This window comes from Telmatherina bonti (assembly GCF_933228915.1).
Source record: "Telmatherina bonti genome assembly, chromosome: 4".
Taxonomy (NCBI): domain Eukaryota; kingdom Metazoa; phylum Chordata; class Actinopteri; order Atheriniformes; family Telmatherinidae; genus Telmatherina; species Telmatherina bonti.
Genome location: NC_136622.1, coordinates 26,801,718 through 26,815,901, shown reverse-complemented (window position 1 = coordinate 26,815,901; position 14,184 = coordinate 26,801,718). Strand labels below are relative to the sequence as shown.

The 14,184-nt window shown below is 39.2% G+C and overlaps 2 protein-coding genes across 2 annotated transcripts in view; one reads left to right on the top strand and one right to left on the bottom strand.

Annotated features, from left to right (window-relative positions):
• The window catches only part of slmapb (sarcolemma associated protein b), a gene marked incomplete at its 3' end in the record, with an annotated part of 5,767 nt that extends 575 nt beyond the window's left edge, over nucleotides 1-5,192 (bottom strand). Inside the window, exons 1-7 of the mRNA XM_079238531.1 lie at nucleotides 5,128-5,192; nucleotides 4,796-4,855; nucleotides 2,695-2,823; nucleotides 2,541-2,615; nucleotides 2,131-2,433; nucleotides 381-651; nucleotides 3-89 (exon numbers count right to left, since the gene is read on the bottom strand). Of these exons, the coding sequence (XP_079094657.1) occupies nucleotides 3-89; nucleotides 381-651; nucleotides 2,131-2,433; nucleotides 2,541-2,615; nucleotides 2,695-2,823; nucleotides 4,796-4,847 (917 nt within the window). The 5' untranslated portion in view covers nucleotides 4,848-4,855; nucleotides 5,128-5,192. The remainder of the gene's footprint in view (nucleotides 1-2; nucleotides 90-380; nucleotides 652-2,130; nucleotides 2,434-2,540; nucleotides 2,616-2,694; nucleotides 2,824-4,795; nucleotides 4,856-5,127) is intronic.
• A 3,226-nt stretch (nucleotides 5,193-8,418) lies between these two features.
• On the top strand, nucleotides 8,419-14,168 carry LOC306755200 (ceramide synthase 5-like). The gene is made up of 10 exons (XM_079239500.1): nucleotides 8,419-8,707; nucleotides 9,619-9,721; nucleotides 9,939-10,069; nucleotides 11,541-11,598; nucleotides 11,738-11,788; nucleotides 11,906-11,998; nucleotides 12,724-12,852; nucleotides 13,092-13,198; nucleotides 13,309-13,465; nucleotides 13,654-14,168. The coding sequence occupies exons 1-10, from the start codon at nucleotides 8,532-8,534 to the stop codon at nucleotides 13,792-13,794; spliced, it is 1,146 nt and encodes a 381-aa protein (XP_079095626.1). The 5' UTR covers nucleotides 8,419-8,531; the 3' UTR covers nucleotides 13,795-14,168.
• The last annotated feature ends 16 nt before the right edge of the window (nucleotides 14,169-14,184 follow it).

Sequence of the window (14,184 nt, the reverse complement as noted above, 5' to 3'; positions counted from 1 at the left end):
GCAAGGCCACCAGTTTCTTCTCCAACTCCTGCTGAGATCGCTCGAGAGCTCTGAGGCTGTTGTTCAGCTCAGAATTCTGGCCTCGCACGCTACAAACAAGCAGAATAAAAGCTCAGAAGAGCTCCGAGCAATAAGAATCAGAAACACTTGACAAATCACACAGGGAAACTGGTGCATTATGATACACCTTAGAAAAAAGTTTAATTCAGCATGACACACAGAAATAGAAAACCAAATAGGAGATAATAAGAGAGCAAAAGACGAAGGATGACAGGATGAAAAGTGTGTAGTATACTGTATAATCAGTCATGCTGGTGCTGAACCAAGCCACTGGGACAGAGGAAAACTACGCCCAGGGTGATGTAAATCAGTGCACTGACCTGACAAGGTCTTTCTCCAGCTGCTGCTGCTTTTGCAGCACTGCCTCTTTCTCACTGCGCAGTGCTGCACATTCACTCTGCAGGCTGGCCTTCTCCTTATGGTGACTCTTGAGGAGTTCTTCCTTCTCTGCCCTGAGAGAGGCACATTCACTTTGCAGACTGCTCTTTTCCTTCTGGTGCTTATTCATCATGTCCTGTTTCTCAGATCGCAGGACAGAACACTCCTTCTGAAGGCCGTTACACTCCACCTGCATGGACTGCAGCTCGCTGGCTGAAAAGTAAAAAAAAAACAAAACAAAACAAAACAAAAAAAAACCTTTTACATAATGATGCAATCTTTGAACAGATGCTCTGCTCCTAATTAGCTTGCAGAGAGAATTTAAAAGTTACGGAAGCGTAGAGCTGTCATCCTCATAAAAAAAAGTTTGGGCCTTATTACCTTATAACGTGATAGTTTTATTGTAAAAACGTGAAACGTATCACGTTATAACGTGATAGTTTATTGTAAAAATGTGAAACTATCCCATTATAACGTGATAAGTATATTGTAAAAATGTGAAACTATCCCGTTATAACGTGGTAAGTTTATTGTAAAAACGTGAAACATATCACGTTATAACGTAATAAGTTTATTGTAAAAACGTGAAACATATCATGTATCTGACAACGTGAACTTGGTAATTTTTGACTTAAGATGAGGAAATTGTGTGCGGGGTGGGTAGGAGATCACAAATGGCTCATTTACAGGACTTGATAAAGTTTTTCTTTATACTTGGGTTGAGACATTGTGAAATTATGGTTCTTTGGAACACTTTCGATCCATTATTATAAATATGCGTACTTTAAGGACAGTTTTAAAAGGCATGGGTCTGTACAGAAGGAAAAATGAGTCCAATCCCCCTGACGTGGCATCATTTCTAATTGAAACTTGAGCGGGACGAGAATCGCAATGAATGCAAACATCATCGGTGCATTCAAGTGCCATCTATCCATCCCTCCTCTACCACTTATTGGGGTTCTCATCGCAGCAGTAACCAGGGAAGCCCCCCTCCCCAGCCACATTTGCCAACTCTGCGGGGGGTCCCAAGGCGCTCCCGGGCCAGCTGAGAGATGCAATCCCTCCAGTGTTCAAGTGGTTATACGTTTTCACAATAAAACATATCACGTTATAACGTGATATGTTTCACGTTTTTACAATAAACTTATCACGTTATAACGTGATACGTTTCATGTTTTTACAATAAAACTATGACGTTTTAACGTAATTAGGCCCAAACTTTTTTTTATGGGGATGACAGCTCTACGCTTCCGTAAAAAGTAACATGAAACTTTTTTTAAAAATTTTACTTCTTTTGTAAACAACTGAATTATGAAATCGTCTTTATAAAATAATAAAATAATCATAAAAACAAAAAAACAGAAATCTAAAGATAATCTTTTTTTTTACTTTTTTATTTAAAAAATAATATAATAATAAAAAAAAAACAGAAATCTGAAGTTAACCTTTTTTTTTTTTTTTTTTTTTTTACATCTATAAAATAAAAAATCTAAATAAATAAATAAAAAAAAAAAACAGAAATCTGAAGTCAATCTAAAGCATCTTATAGCCATCAGATTAAGAAATACTATGTAATGCACACCCTAGCTCAGGAATGTCAGATTTGTTTGTTAAGAGTTTCTCTCAAGGCTGTCTGAGCTAAATAATTACTAGAATGAAAATAAGTTAATAGAGTTTCAGACAATGTAATACCTTGTATCTCTGCTGTTTTCTGCCACTGATTGCTCTGCTGCTGTAAGTCACGCTGTAGGTTGTCAATCTCACGCTCATATTTGCTGGCCGTCTGACGCCACTTCTCCAGATCCTTAGAGGCAGTTGCCAGGTTGGACTGGATAGCTGTGACATCACGTTCCCGCTCTGCGGTGGCCGCTTCCAGGGCACGTTTCAGGGATTTCACCTCATCTCGTGCACTTTGTAGTTCATCGTGTGAACTGGAAGAGCTAACTAATTGCTCTCTAAGCACACCCATCTCATTTTGGAGCTGCTGCAGCTGACCTGTCCACACCAAAGTCAGTGTTTAGATAAGAAGTGGTGACATTTACTAAACCTGCTTCTTTGGCTATAAAGACAGAAACTCTTCAATCACCCAACTGGAAAAATACCTTGAAGCTGTTGAATCTGTTTTGCAGATTTCTCAGCTTGCTGCTTATTTACTTTTCGCTCTTCGTCCAGGAGACCTTGAAAATAGAAACGCAATCATACCATTAATTTGGAACAGATTAAATGTGTATCTAAACCTGAGATGATCCAACTTACCTTGTAGTTCCATGCACTTATGTTTCTCCGTACTAGCAAGCTCCTGAGCTTCCTGAAGTTCATCGTTCAAGCGCTGAATGGTTTTTTCAGAGTCGCCAGAGGATCCCATGTTTGATCTGGTAAGATCATCTAATAGAAAAATAAAACCACAACAAAAGCAAAAATTACAACCCTATTCATGAGATATGCTCTCCAAACATGAATGTGCAGCAGTGAGAGCAGAGCCCCTTATCAAACCACAAACAACATCACTGGAATGTGAGGTATGACATGACACATCAGGCTAATGATGGAAACTGAGTCAGTTACCGTAAAAACACAAGGATAACAGAAAACTCCACCATGTTAAATCCGCCACAGTCCCAAATATTTAACCAGGGCTGCTGTGTGATTTCCCAAGATATTGAATTGGCCTATTACATAAACTAATTGCTAACCCAGAAATAGACACAACTGCAGTTATCTGCATTTTCTTTTCAAGCTTTCCCACTAAACCGTCCGCCACTTCAACCACACACAAGTCACCGGCACATTTTACTTTAGCCATTAATAGTGCGTAGCTGGAAACCAGGACACAAAGGGAACAGACTTGCCAGCGTTGTCAGGGGTTTGTTGTGCTTCCTGGAGATGGAAACAAACTCCACAAATACCTATGCTTCTCAAACGCTCACTGAATATCTTGATCCCCTAATCTATCATAGCTAGGAAAAGAGATGATCTCATCTTGGACGGAGCATTAACTAGAGGCCAAATGCAAGAGGCAGGACGGGTCATGCATGAGCACCATAAATGGACACAAACCAGCACTTGGATTGCAAAGAAATGCGTCAGTTGTTAAAATTTTGATGTCACTGACTGCAGTGCACATGGCTGAATAACCACACATTGTTAGTGATGTTATCAGATGCTGTTGATTGATGTCTTTAAAATGAATGAGCATGAAACAAAGGCTATGGGGCTGATGGTACCCTCTGACTCAAGCACATGACCACCCTGCTGTGTGCCAGACAATGAATGAGAGGGCAGTGCTCTCCCCAGTACGTGGTTGCATGCTCCTTCATGTATGCATATGTATGAGTGCCAGCCGGAATGTGAGTGGGCTCCCTGTAATGAAAGTACGTTGTTTGTGTTCATTTTGTCTGAAAGTGGAATGCTTTCTGAAGATAACAGGGTGGGGGGTTAAAGGGTATTTCATAAGAGAGTGCAACATTTTATCTTAAGAGAAATTGGTTACAATAGCTAATTTATGGAATTTAGTGCAAAAGAATGACACCTGAGAAAGAAGTAATGGGATTAGTCAGTGAGTAAAAATACCTCACAGACTAGTGGGGAATATTGCGCGTCGCACTGCCTCAAGTGACGGCAGAAAAAAAATGGTAGGAGAAAGTCTTTTTTTAGCTCATGTGCTGAAGGCTACAGCCATCATGGTCCATGCTTCCTCGCTGTCTGTTTCTTCCCAAGTGAACATGTAAGCAAACTGAATCAGAGGGTTAGCGCCACTCACGCTGAATGCTGACAATATCCTCTTTGAAAGTGATGATCACACTCCCAGGAGTGATATTCAATTACGACTACAAAATGTTCTGCATTTGGCTGATTCTGAGAAGTTTTCTGTGTGAAAAGGACACTGTTTGCCTTGTGCTCGTTGGGCATTGAAAATTCATTCAGCATGCAATGACTGATTCACTCACCAATGTGGTTGCAGTTTTGGATGTGAATGTCCCTGTTGGTTTTTCAGATTCTTTGTACTAAGCTCTCATGGCATGATCCACAACATTCTGCTTAAATTAGTCATCAAAATGTCAGCGTTAATGCACATTAAAGTCCTCAGTGCAGAGACTCCATCCTATGATAAGCTGTTAGGAGGAGAGAGATCAGCCACTAAAAACAAGGCCATCCACGCCACTGTAAGCTCTAAAGCCAACAAACTGTCCTCGTAGGTCTAAGCACTGATCTCAACGGTGACTCATGCTTTTTTTTCTACTTAAACACAATAATTTTACAAGACACACTGTGTTAGACACCATAAAAACATTCCCAAGTCATTCATGCAATTTATTTCTATTTATAATTAAAGGAAAATACAGAAAAGTTGGGTTACCTTTAATCAATGATACATTGTTCAGAGGATCACTCAGTTCTTTCTGATCCATTTGTTTATCTGGGGAAAAAAAAGGTACATTAAATGTGAATGTACATATATAGATTAAAATCAAACAAATAAATAAACAGGTAAAACAGGCATCATTCTTATTGTTAGAGATCTGTCAGTACTTAATGGTAAACAGAAAACTGCATGCTCATCTATGAACACATAAGCACTCCTAAAAGGGACAGCTACACCAGACTGCACAGAAATTTCTTTTGAGGACTTGACCACAGGAAATGTACTAATTAGAAGGTTAAAAAATAAAACTAGGCAGAAAATATTACCTAGATGTGATCCAGCAGCTACAGTTCTGCGTGTGCTGAGGCTTCAGCAGTCCCTGACATGAAGAACTCTTCCCCAACTATCAGATTTTTTCAGATGTGAAATGGAACAGTCCAAGCAGTGACAGTGGGGGGGGGGGACACTAATGGGATGGCATGCACTTTATACCAGACCTTTTGTGATAGGTAAACACAAGACAAGGACAATACATATGTATTTAAGTAAACAGACAAACAGCTGAAGAGTGGTCTAAATCTCATGGTGAAGCTAAAACAACAGACCATTCCTAAACACAGGACCCCCCCTCATTTTGTGGCTGAAGTCCTAAGCCCCTCCACACTAGGTCATGTATTCGTGTAGGGCATCTCGGAGGCTGCAGCTGCATACTTACACAGAGAGGTTTTGTTCAGGGTGCTGAGCTGCTCTCTAGAGGCTTGGTACTGATGTAAAAATATACACGATTCCACTGAGTTGGACCACCACTGTGAAGAGTGGATGTAATGTATGCGTAGCATCCATCTTGTCTGTTGTGATGCTCTGTTAGCCACGTGTTTATCAATTAGCTTAGATTTAAATATAAATCATGATAAAATACACTAGAAATGCCATATAAAAATAAATATCTTCAGTTTTACTACATTGCTAAATATTGACCTTTGGATCAGCTTCATACATGAGAGTGAAATTGTGGTGCAACTGTTGTAGGGGCAAACATACGCATTGCTCAGCTAATTTGTATTGATATGGACAACCATTCATTCATTCATTCATTTTCCTAACCGCTTAATCCAGTTCAGGGTCGCGGGGAAGCTGGAGCCTATCCCAGCAGTCTTTGGGTGAAATGCCGATCTGGACAACCAAAATACTTAAATTTACAATGTACACTCCCCTGTCTCTTTATTTGGTACTAATGTTCCGTTACTTTTTAACACAAGTACCTGATCAGCCATGGCAACAACTAAATGTATTCAGGCATCTAGACATGGTTACGATAACTTGCCAAAGTTCAAACTTTGCACCAGAATGAGGAGCAAAAGGGAAGCGAGGGGATTTAAATGGTTTGGAACAAGACATAGTTGTTGGCACTAGACAGGCAGGTCCAGCACCGATAACTGCTTTGAAAACTGTATTTGAAAAACTGCTAATTTAGTTGGATTTTTTTTTTTCTAGTTGGATTTTTATGCACTAGGATCTTTGGAGAATCCAATGAATGATCTGGGGAAAAAAGAAAATACCAGTGAGCTGCAGTTGTGTGGGCAAAAATACCTTGCTGGCTGGTAGGGCTGTGACGCTATGCTTTTGCTCCGATTCGATTCGATTCTGATTTTTTTGGGTGCTGATTCTATTTAAATTGCGATTCTCCTGTTTCTTCAATATAATTGATTTTTTTTAGACTAAAAACTAAAAAAAGATATGTACAAAACTTTCTTTGCTCATCATTTTTCTTAGTTTCAATTAGGAGAAAACAACACAGTAGCCAGACCATCATTCTGCTGCCATAATGCCCAAGAAGACAAGTAAAAAGATAAACAAAAACAACAAAAATGACAAAAATTTAATAATGGTTTATTTTTTTTTTTTAAAAAAAAACTATTTTAAAACTGTGAAGCAAAAATCCCGATATTGCATTTTTCCGATTTGATTTCTCACCCCTACTTGCTGGCGTCATAAGTCATGGGACAATTAGCTGACTGGTTCCAGGTGGCAGAAAGAAAGAAGACGAAGAAAAAGTCCCACCTTGAAGCTGATAGGCTTTTGCAGTAGAAGAGCTCCCACCAGGTTAAAAACTGGAAACCAAGGCAACAATTCTCACTGGCTCACTAAACTTAGGATATTTAGATTGTAGTTTCAGAATTAGGTGTAAATAAGGCGAACGCATGGATCCATCCTGCCTTGTATCAATGGTTCAGGCTGCTAGTGATATAATGGCAAGGCAGATATAACTTGGCACACTTTAGGCCCCTTTGTACATATCGGGGCATCATTTAAACACGACAACCTATCTGAGTATTCTTGCTGACCATGACCATCCTTTATGATCACAGTTGACACATCTTCTTATTGCTACTTCCAGCAGGACAATTCACCAAGTCAAAAAGCACAAATAATTTCCAAACTGCATTTTGAACATAACAATGAGTTCAATGTCCTCCACAGTCCCCTGATCTCAATCCAAGAAAGTACTTTTGGGATGTGGTGAAACAAGACTTGCATCATGGATGCACAGCAAAGAACTCTGCAGCAACTGTGTCATGCTATAATGCCAATATGAAGACTGAATCCCTGAGGTATGTTTCCAACACTTTGTTGAAGCTATGCCATGAGAAATTCAGAGAGTTCTTAAAGTAAAAATGTGTACTTATAAACATATGGAATTACATGCAGGTTAAAGAGTCAGGGAAAATAGCAGTCATTACCTCCATACTAAATGCACAGGGGGTTACGGAAACTTTGGATGCTTTTCTCAATAAATCAGTCAAAAAGGAGGTTCAGTTTTCAGTGATAAAGCAACGTAGGAAGCCATGTCAAATCAATGGCATGGCCTGCATCTGTTCAACTCTCAACCTGAGCTTGAATATATGACTTTATGGTGGAAACTGGAGATAAAATAGCCACAAAAAGGCTAACAAAGAAGAAGAGACTCCATCCTGCAAAGGTGATTTATCCATTACTTCGGCACAAACTTGGAACTTACAGATTATAAAAGAAGAAGAATCTTGAGGTATTGTGGATTTATTTGTATGCCTTTTTATTGTGTCCTGTAAGGATACTGCAGATGTAAATTAGCCTGCATCAAGTGGGCCTAAGTTTGAATTTATACATGGTCCCTAAATAATATAACTAATAAAAGGAGGGGACGACTGCCACAAAAGCCAGAGGAACCTAAACTAAGTAATAATAGTTATAAGTTAGTTTTGTATGAATGAATAACTCACCAGTAAACAACCAGCAACACTTTTAGGTTAAAGTTAATTGGCTGTTGGGATAACCAGGTTAAGATCATTAAAAGACGTTAGCTGCTAATTACAGGTGACGTGTAGCTCAGCGTATTTCTGCTCATAATGTCAGCTGCTCGTGGCATCTGAACACAGCCCTAAAACTATGACACAACAATAATGAGGAGGCAGTCTCAGAGAGAGAGAGAGAGAGAGAGAGAGAGAGAGAGAGAGAAAAAAAACAAAAAACCTTGTACTTACGCTTTGGATTATGTGGAAACAGTGGTGGGTGTTTCCTGTCTAACAGCTGCAGCCAAACCAGAAGTCTGTCCAGTTACCCATAAGAGTTCAGCAGAAGTGATGCGTACTCAGAGCAGCTTAGGAGTGAGGCATCAGAACTTCACTACCGAGTGACTTTTCAGGTTTAACTTACTTACCACGACTGATCCTGTTTACTTTCTGCTCCCCCGATGACTTCCTTTATCTCGGCCTGGATTTGGAGTGAGAGGTTTTGGCTTCCCGAAAATGTGTCCTGGGCAGACCTGGTGCACCCCCCGCCTGGAGTGGAGTACCCCAGATCTGAGGACTTGCTGTATGCCCTGCCTCTGGCTGTGCTTGTTTTAATACTTAGGCTGCTTTTTGAAAGGTAAGTTTGTTTGTCTTTTGTAAAAACTTTAGTTTCTCCTTTGTTGGACGGGCTGCTCTGTGGGAGGACACAGGTTTCAGTGGTTCATGAAGACCAGCATAACTATCAAAATAGGAACTGTAACTCCACAAGTATTGCTACTTTCAGGAATCTTGATAAACAAGTCAGTCTTTGTATCTGGAAGCACTTATACGACTCTAAATTTTTCCAGGCAATTCTTTTCTAAGTTTTTTAAATAAGAAAATCCTGTATGTTTGCAGGATTTGCTCTTGTCTTTTTATGTAACTCTTTATATACCAGTGAATTTTAATAACTGGAAACTGAGCACTTGGTACCTCCTAGTTTGATGTTGGAGGATTATAAACAGATGCAGCACTTCACTGATGTGGATTTAAGAAACCCTAACTGTCAGGTTTGGGGTAAAGTGACCAGTGAAGGGATAAACCAAAGCTCTGTTCACTTTATTCTGCTTTTCATTCAGCATTGACATGGCATGAATGAATTTTAGTCTAAACACTGGTCAGCTAAACCAGATAATCTTGTGACAGTCATTAGTATAGTGGGTAGTAGTCCCTCCCATACAAAGTTTTCCAAACTCACATGATGGGTCATCACGCTCTGTTTAGACTAGGTGCTACATTCTGAAGGGCTTCTAACGCTTCCCTGTGTCTCTCTTATAGCTGCTATTATGATCTTTTTCCCTTCATTCATGACTGAGTCCTTCACCTATATCAAACATAAGTGTGTAGAAAAACTGTGAAACCCTAGCAGTTCATGTAAGGTACTGTAGTATTAAGCTTTTTTCTATGACTTCCACTGACCTATGTGTTTCTTAATAAATGCCTCTCTTAATACCACACCATGTATGTGTTCCCACCCTCTCATTTGCCCCTCCGTCTGTGTGTACACAGGCTAGTGGCCAAGCCCTGTGCCCACATACTTCAGATTCAGGCGGGAGTGCCTCGGCGAGCTCAGCCCAATGCTGTCCTGGAGAGGCTGTATCAGTCCAAAAAGGTACATTAGCCTGTGTTTGCTCTGTAGTTCATTACATGCTCCGGTGAACACTGCAGCAGGATGTTATTGGATTGGTATACACCATCACAGGCTTAATAATATGCTTTGTAAATACCCCTCGTCATGCATCAAAAGTGCCAGTTTGTATGCTGGTCTTTACAAGCAGAGACTGGAAAAAGCAAGCTATTTGACAATTGTCCAATACTGTCTTCCTTAGTGTCCAGACACGATGCAACTGGAGGGGCTCTCCAAGCAGCTGGACTGGGATGAACGGAAAATACAGAGGTGGTTTCGTGTCCGTAGAAACCAAGACAGGCCCAGTGTGCAGACAAAGTTCTGTGAAAGCATGTAGGTAGTTCTAATTCACTGTCATGAAGTTCAGTGTTTCTCACTCCAGGGCCTTGGGGACCCACTGCTGTGCACAGAGAGGTAACCCCTCCTCTAACACACATGAATGAGATGAATGGCTCATTGACAGGCTGCAGACATCTTGATGAAGTTAATTAATCAGAATCAGGTGTGTTGGAGTAGGAGCATGTCTAAACCATGCAGGGCCGTGGGTCCTGGATCCTGGATTGGAATGTAGCGTACATAACATAAAGAAGCGCATAATTGACGGTACTGAAATGTGTACAGGTGCTTATAGTTCAGACAGTTCTAGGAGATTTCTCAGAGGATTGAGAACTGTCCTCAGGTGGACAAAATTTCTTCAAGGGCTTTTACTATGGTTGCATCCACACCACATATAGGAGCATTGAAATGAGGTAACATCCAGTCAGTTGTTGGTACATTATTCAGCATTGCTTTGGCCCATGATTATATTTTTCATTTTTTATATAATAGTCTTCATAATGTATATTTTTAAGACTATTGTGACATTTAAAAGGTAGTCCTCTGTTTGTTTGTTTTTTTTTATCTGTGATTTATAATAGCTGCATTTGAATGAACTTATTGATAAAGGGTTTCCAGCTCTACTCCTCAAGGACTGCTGTCCTGCAGGTTTTAGACATTTTCCTGCTCTAACAAACCCGATTCAAATTAAATATCTCTCCTCAATAGCTTCAAAGCAAGTGCTGCCCAAGCATGTTAACCTATTAACCTATTGTTTTAAATGTGCTGCAGCAGGAAACATCCAAAACCTGCAGGATAGCAGCCCTCAATCTTTGGACACACCTATGTTAAGATATAAAGGAACATATGTATATATTTTTTAAAAATATCTTTTTTTTTTTTTTTTTTCTTTTTTTTTTTTTTGTTTTCTTAAGCCTGATGTTTCACAAGCTTTGGTTTTATTTCCTTTTTGGAATATTAATGAACATGAAGAGTAAAATCAGTCATTTAAGATAAAAGGCCATGTTTGATTTCTGAAAGGGTTTCGATTTCATGCTTAAAGCGTTTTATATACCAAGATGTGCAGAGTGAGTTCAATGAACTCAAACAAGGACACAAACACAGGAACCAGCATTTCAAGCATACTACAGTGGTGATGTAAAGGGAAAAATAATCCTTTATAAGTTTTTGTTTTACTTTACATCTGTTGTCACTGCCAAGTGTTAAGATGGTCTTAAATCAAATTCTCAAAAACTTTGTGAAGGATTGTCATGAAAGTTAGTAATATTCACATAGTAAGAACAGTAATATTTTAGTGATCACTTTTCCTATGGTATGCTATGAGAATAAAAAGATACCAGCACATACACGGGAATCTCATCAGTCCAGATGCATTGAGCGCTATCTTGGCATGAATGTGATCTTTCTTTGTACAGCTTCACAGAGACATTTTCTAAACTCCTGGTTATTTTGATTTCCGTCCATTCAGGTGGCGATTCACCTTTTACTTGGGGATTTTTACCTATGCCATCTGCCATTTGTGGGTGGTAAGTTAAACTACCATGTTATACGCTTTCGGCAAACAGTGAAACTCCAGTTGTTTAATAAAACAGTAGCTTGTATTATCATTTGAAAATCGATCATGTTTATAATGAAACTGTTGATGTATTTGATCCATCTCTGTAGTCGCCTTGGATGTGGGATACAAGGCAGTGTTGGTATAACTACCCTTTTCAGGTTAGTAACATATTTTTTGGGTGTTACACTCTTATCAGTCCAGCTCCTACACAGTGCAGTCAGGTCAGTGGGGTTACCTGGTTATAAATGATGTGTTTGCTAATTCCCTCCACAAAGCCTCTGAGTCCTGGACAGTACACCTACTATATTGCTGAGCTGGCTTTCTATTCGTCTCTGATGCTCTCCCAGTTCACAGACATTAAACGTAAGGTGAGTCAACGACCTCTTAATCTATGTTGCTGCCTCAATAGCTCCACATCTAACCTCTTTGACAGAGTATTTCAAGTGTGACATTATTAGACGTTATTAGAACATAACACCAAGTCATGATTATGTGTTTGGCTAAACTGGAGAATAAAGATGTCTATAGACGAAGGTGATATTTGAAAACTACAGGGAGACTTTGCTTCTTCAGTCAGCCATTCAACAAACATATCAATAGATTCTTCTCTGGACTCAGGAGCTAGTATTACCAGTGCACCAGAAATAACTATTTTTAGGCATTTTAATAATTGTCCAGCTGTCTCTGACATGGGATTGCACACATTTTTAGCATGCAATATTCCTTTATTGGTTTCAAGAGATCTTTGCAGCTGAGATTCCTTTAGCTGCGAGATCATTTGAAACAAGTTGTCTGTTTTAAATAATTTACAACATTTCAGTGGTGATTGAAATCTTGGCTTGACCGACTTGTGCCATAACCTTTTGTTCAGTCTTATTGAACCATTCCCCTGTGTTTTTATTTTGTTGGGATAAATGCAATATAACAGCTCATTACTTTACACATGTTTTGTTTTACATGTTGGGGAAAGCAGAGTGTCAGTATTGATTAGTTGCACTTGTTTTTGTCTGTTTTTATTTACATTGCAGATGACTTAAGCATTGTAATCATCCATGTCTTTTTCTGTCATTTCCCTTCATTTCAACAATACCAGGATTTTGTCATGATGTTCGTTCACCACCTGGCTACTATTTTACTCATCACCTTTTCCTACGGCAACAACATGCTAAGAGCTGGTACATTGGTCATGTGTGTGCATGATGCCTCTGACATCTTCCTTGAGGTAAATAAACAATGACACCTTTTTCCCTTTTCTAATATGCTGAATAATAAATGTAAAGAAGGAATGAAAATGTTAAACATTTTTAATGAACAGTGCTTCATATTTTCCCTCACTCAAAAAAAAAACCAAATGTATTATTAACATTGCTGTGACAAAATTTCAGTGCTGTAAACTGCAACACATATTTTGGTTTGATATATTACTGTTGTGAATCATTGATGTCTTATCTGTTCCCCAAGGCAGCCAAGCTGGCTAATTATGCGAAATACCAGAGGCTATGTGACAGCCTCTTTGTGGTATTCAGCATAAGCTTTTTCCTCACTCGACTTGTCATCTTTCCTTTCTGGTGAGTCATAAAAAAACCTGCTGCTTCAGACTTTTTACATGCTAACATAGTAATAGCTTTTTTTTTGTTTTTACTGAACACGTTTTTCAAAATGTGTGTATTTGTCATAGGATTGTTTACAGCGTTTTGTTTGAGAGCTGGGAGATTATTGGGCCTTATCGAGCATGGTGGCTGTTGAATGGGTTGCTACTGGTCCTGCAGGCTCTTCACATCATCTGGTTTTACCTGATCACTCGCATTGCTATCAAAGCCATTTTCAAGGGGAAGGTAAGTACTGGTTTCTGTGGTCTGTAGAACAAATTTTACACGCTTCTTAAAAAGCTACCGTTACTGTTTTATACAGCAAGTAGCAGGATGTAGACTTTTTTTATTTTTTTATTTTGTCTTGTTTTAATGCTAAATTCCATCATGCTTCCGATACTGGTTAGTGTGATTATTGTGTTTTTGTGTTACAGGTGACAAAAGATGACCGCAGCGACATGGAGAGCAGTTCAGAGGAGGAGGTTTCTGGTAGCTGTAAGAATGCCAGTCAGACCCCAACACTGAAGGACAGAAACCACACTGGTGTCCGTAATGGAGACACTCATGTTCACTGAGGGTCCTCCTTACAGTGACATCCTGAAAATGTTTTTTTTTTTGTTCTAATCAAATCCACTGGAGATGTTTATCTGGAGACAGGGCTTTGGATAAATGAAAACTCCATATGTGGTGTGCAGATCAAGCTGTGCTTTGAGTGACTTTTTCTCTTTACAAGTTTACAAGTTCTTGTTTACAAGAGTGGACAGAGATATTTTTTATATTTTTGTGTGTGTGCATGAGGGATTGGGGGAGTTACAGAAACTTTAGAACTGCTTACACTACCACCGATGAATGTAAATAAGATTTTCTTTGTGGAAATGTGTAATATATTTCACTGCTGAAAACAAATCACATTAATTATTAAATACATGGAACCTTGTGTGCTTATGATTCAATATTCTAAACAT